The following is a 4893-nucleotide window of genomic DNA, read 5'->3' on the forward strand; positions in this document are numbered from 1 at the left end:
GCGGCCACCAAAAACATTTCGCCGCCAATAGGCAAAGATAGCTCATGATACATACGATGTCGCAGATTGCAGCGTGCCGGTGCTCGTGCTCTTGGCCAGGCAAAAACGAAAATGACACATAAAAAATAAAACAAAACGTTACTATGTGTTGTTATCGTGACAGGCGCCACCTCGCTCGCCTCAGCTTACGGTGATTGAGCTCATCAGGAATGTCCCTTTCTATCTTAGTAGCCTAACACCCTTACACCAAGTAGTGAACGAACCTTGATCATCAGATCCTGCATCGCGAATGAACGTATCGAGAGCAGGTTTGCCTGATCAATACGTCCAAACGTGACCCCAAAAGCTGAGACGAAAGAAGAAAATACAAACAGACAGGCGTGACTTCGGTAGTGAGTGACTTTGAATTTATCTTTTGATATTCAAAAATGCATGGCATCGTAAATTGGGCCACGAAAGACTTCGCACTGCTCGGGTACAAGAAGCACTGCAATCTCGTCGTCCGGTGCTTTGTCAAAAAAAAACGGAGTTTTTTTTTTTTTTACAGCTTCACACGTTCCGATCCTGTAATTATAACGTCACCTTAGCGGAGAGCGCGTATTTATTCTGCTACATTTTCCCACTCACTATTTCTGCCGGATTGCTCGGTTGCGATGGTCAAGCGTCGAACGGTTAGCTTCTGCTTTGATATCAAAACCTTGTTGCGCTTTGTCAAGCGCAATTTTACATAAGGTGCACAACTTCCGTGATACGTAACCTGCCTCTGGGCTACAACTCATTAATTCGAATAATTTCTATAACAACTTCCTACAGCCTTGCTGGAGAGCCAGACACCGAAAAAAGTTTGTTAAAGGATGTGGTAACTTCGGTGCGCGGGATCTAGCTCGACAAAGGGTCCGAAATTAAATTGTCGTGCATAAACTCATGCAATTAGTTCACAGTCAGAACAAGAGGATAACTTGCAGCTCAGGTAAGTCGTGAGAGCATATATATAAAAAATGTCGGCTGTTTTCCCAGACTTTGCATCTAGAGAACCCACTTCCTCCCCCTTTCTCGTAAGACACTCTTACTAAACGTTTGCATCATTTTCAGTAAATTGATACACGATTGTAATAATTTATTCAAGCACCTATACGATGTTCACTGGAAGATAGTTTCGACAAGCTCTGCTCGTCGCCTTTACCCACTGCAAGAAAGACGAGAACTTGAGTGGCACTCTCTTATAGGAGAGTTAATCTTATTGAACACAAAAGTCACGGCGGTGGACACGGCAACACCGCCGTGACAATGTCACCAAGCGTGCCACTTTTTGTGCAGATCATCGTTGGATGCTTATCCGCAGCCTTGGACGCAACACCGACTTTATCTGCGGATGGAAACTCCGTTCATCGCCTTGTCATCGACGCATCGCAAGGGCTGCACGTGGCCAGCGTCTTCAGCGCATCTCCGATGGGCATGGTGACGTCATCGCTTCTTGAGGAATCAGCGCCACCCGTGCATATAAAAGCAATACCAGCGTCTTCAGGCCTCAGTGGACACGGCAACACCGCCGTGACAATGTCACCAAGCGTGCCACTTTTTGTGCAGATCATCGTTGGATGCTTATCCGCAGCCTTGGACGCAACACCGACTTTATCTGCGGATGGAAACTCCGTTCATCGCCTTGTCATCGACGCATCGCAAGGGCTGCACATGGCCAGCGTCTTCAGCACATCTCCAATGGCCATGGTGACGTCATCGCTTTTTGAGGAATCAGCGCCACCAGTGCATATAAAAGCAATACCAGCGTCTTCAGGCCTCAGTGGACACGGCAACACCGCCGTGACAATGTCACCAAGCGTGCCACTTTTTGTGCAGGTTGGTGCTCGAAAGTTTGGTTTTCATAGTGATCACCTTTGCTTGTTAGTGTTGCCGTGTCCACATGTAGTCCTTGATTGTTTACGTGAGTGTTTCTCAACAGCAGTGCTTTTACTAAAGCTATCCGGAGATGTTGAGGAAAACCCCGGACCGATTACGCAAGAAATGTTCAATGAAATGATTCAAACTCAGAAAGAAATCCTGTCTAAGATTTCAGAGATACAAACAAAACAGGCATCGTCCGAAGCAACGATGCTCCAAATGCAGAACAGACTACTGACAATAGAAAAAAAGCTACAAAGGGTTGATGAAACTGAGACTAGACTTGAAAAGCCCGAACACTCTGTCGGCGGTTGCGACGCCAAAATTGAAACACTCGCCAGGCAAATTGATGAGTTAGAAAATTGTTCCAGACGAAACAATCTTATTGTTAGAGGTATTAAAGAAGTCAGCAAAGAAACCGAAGAAATTTTACTAAAAAGGGTGAATGATGACGTTTTTGATAAGATTCTAAATAATAAACTAAACTCTATTGAGCGTATACATAGGCTTGGAAAAAAGGTTTCAGGTAGAGACCGTCCGATTATGCTCAAGGTTTCAGACTTCCGAGATAAACTGGCTATTTTGAAGAGCTGCTTCAAGCTCAAAGGTACCCCAATCAGCATCAGTGAAGATTTCTCTAAAAGGGTTGTTGAGATCCGCAAAAACCTGTGGAATTCTACGGCAGAAGAGAGAGGAAGGGGTTCTAAAGTGAAATTAGTATTCGATAAGCTAAGAGTGGACAATGCCCTTTATGCCTGGAACGAAGCTACTAATGAGAGGTTTAAGTGCCATGAGGGTCCCCTCGAGACTCTCATAGAAACCACCCCGGGAGATGAAAATAAGTGACTAAAATTCAAAGAACCTGTGTGCTTCAAGATCATGAACATGAATGCCAGAAGTATTTTGAATAAAGTCGATGTAATTGAAAGCATAATCCTGGAACATGAACCTGATATCGTCGTAATTACAGAAACGTGGTTGCATAAAGATGTCCTCGATTCTGAAGTAACTCCCCCGAACTACACAATAGTAAGAAAGGATAGAGAAGGAAGAGGCGGTGGAGTTGCTATCATGATTCAAAATAATATTCAGTTTTCTGCTCTTGATGAAGTACGTGACGTTGAAGCATTGTGGATTAAAACTAAGCTTAATAATAGTACTGTCTTTATTGGTGGAATGTATAGGCCTCCGAATTCGCCGGCTGATGTGATGATAAAGCTTCAAACTTATATGGACTTGAATCTACGTCACGAGGACAACATATTACTTTTGGGGGATTTTAACTTACCCGGGGTAGATTGGTTATCACTTTCTCCTGGGTCGACGGAAGTAGCTAGCTGTGACCAATTAATAGAGCTTGCATTTTGCTAAAATCTAACCCAGGTTGTAACTGATCACACAAGAGTGACTTCAACAAGATCATCAATTTTGGACCTAGTTTTTATATCGGCACGCTTGAAATCGTTTCTTTCCGGCTGTGAAACTGTTGAGGGCCCTTCGGATCATAAAATGGTACTTGCGTCTTTTCAAATGACCCCGAATATCACGCATAAATACTCGCAAAAGACGTTTCTAAATTTCGGGGCTGCCGATGATGTCAGCGTGCTCGATTATCTTGAAGAGTCATTGGATGACTTCACGTTTCTTTTCCAATCCAATGCCAGTACTGACACGCTATGGAACTTCTTTACGAACATGACTAAGCAATGCCTTGAGCGGTTTATTCCAAAGTATAATAAAAAAATTAGGAACCAAAACCCCTGGATTAATAGGGAAATAATACATGCAAAAAGAAAACTCAAACGAAAGCGAGCGCGTTCACATGGTTCGAATATCAAAGATAAATCATGCATTCACCACATGAGTCAGGAATTAAAACGGCTAGTAAAGAAATCTAAAGAGAAATTTTACAATGTAACACTTAAAAAATTTCTCAGGGAGGCACCACACAAGTTTTGGCGGTACGTTAATCCCTCGGTCAAATCGCGTCGTACTAGCGATGAAGCCAATGATCAAGAGCGCACGGAACAATTTAACGCTTTCTTTTCGTCTGTGTTTATTGATGACGATGGAAACTTGCCTAGATTTGTTGACTTTTCAGATAGCCCTCCTATTAAAGATATAGAAATAAACGAGGAAGGAGTCTTGAACCTTTTACTTAATATCAATACAAAAAAGAGCCCCGGGCCCGACGGAATTCCAAATGAGTTTTTGAAAAGATACGCAGTTTGGGTCTCCAAATATCTATCCATGATTTTCCAGTCATCCATCAATAATTGTTCTTTTCCTAGTGCTTGGAAGCGCGCGAAAGTGGTTCCTGTCCACAAAGGTGGCAGTGTGTCTGACGTAAGCACCTATCGGCCCATTTCGCTTCTTAGTACATGTTCGGAGCTGCTTGATTGTATTGTATGTAAAAATTTAAGGGATTATCTCGAAGATTATGAATTATTGTTCCGATCCCAGCATGGCTTTCGGAAGGGACTTTCCACCACAACCCAACTTATCGAAACTGTACATGACCTTTCTTACACGATTAATTGTCGCGGTCAAACTGACGTAGTGTTTTTGGACTTCGCGAAAGCGTTTGATAAAGTGTCGCACCCTAAGCTATTACTGAAAGTTGACGTCATTTTTAAAAATTCAGCCGTCACACAGTGGTTTTCATCGTATCTTTCTTCTAGAGAACAGTTTGTAGAAGTTAAGGGACATAAGTCTAGCCTTTCACCTGTATCTTCAGGGGTTCCCCAGGGGAGTGTTTTGGGTCCCCTTTTGTTTTTAATATTCATAAATGATCTGCATAAAGACATAACCGTTCCAATCAGACTATTTGCAGATGACTGTGTGATATACCATAAAATAGAAACTCCAAATGACCAGGACGAACTAAATCGTAATCTACAAAAAATTCAACAATGGTGTGATAATTGGCAGATGGTGTTAATCTTGAAAAATCGGTCTTCATGTCAGTATCTAGAAAAAAAACATTTTAGCATA

At 42.6% G+C, this 4893-nt stretch overlaps 1 protein-coding gene across 1 annotated transcript; it reads left to right on the forward strand.

Moving 5' to 3' along the window:
* The first annotated feature begins 854 nt into the window (after positions 1-854).
* On the forward strand, positions 855-2745 carry LOC121048012. The gene is made up of 4 exons (XM_040503830.2): positions 855-859; positions 1227-1404; positions 1525-1596; positions 1795-2745. Exons 1-4 carry the CDS (start codon positions 855-857, stop codon positions 2743-2745), a joined length of 1206 nt encoding a protein of 401 aa, XP_040359764.2.
* The last annotated feature ends 2148 nt before the right edge of the window (positions 2746-4893 follow it).

Source organism: Ixodes scapularis, unplaced genomic scaffold, assembly GCF_016920785.2.
Source record: "Ixodes scapularis isolate PalLabHiFi unplaced genomic scaffold, ASM1692078v2 PGA_scaffold9__187_contigs__length_104089568, whole genome shotgun sequence".
In the NCBI taxonomy this organism is placed as follows: domain Eukaryota; kingdom Metazoa; phylum Arthropoda; class Arachnida; order Ixodida; family Ixodidae; genus Ixodes; species Ixodes scapularis.

Coding starts and splice junctions, on each gene's coding strand:
- LOC121048012 (XM_040503830.2), top strand. Junction 1,405..1,524: donor TTCATCGCCTTGTCATCGAC/GCATCGCAAGGG, acceptor CCAGCGTCTTCA/GGCCTCAGTGGACACGGCAA. Junction 1,597..1,794: donor TTTTTGTGCAGATCATCGTT/GGATGCTTATCC, acceptor CCAGCGTCTTCA/GGCCTCAGTGGACACGGCAA.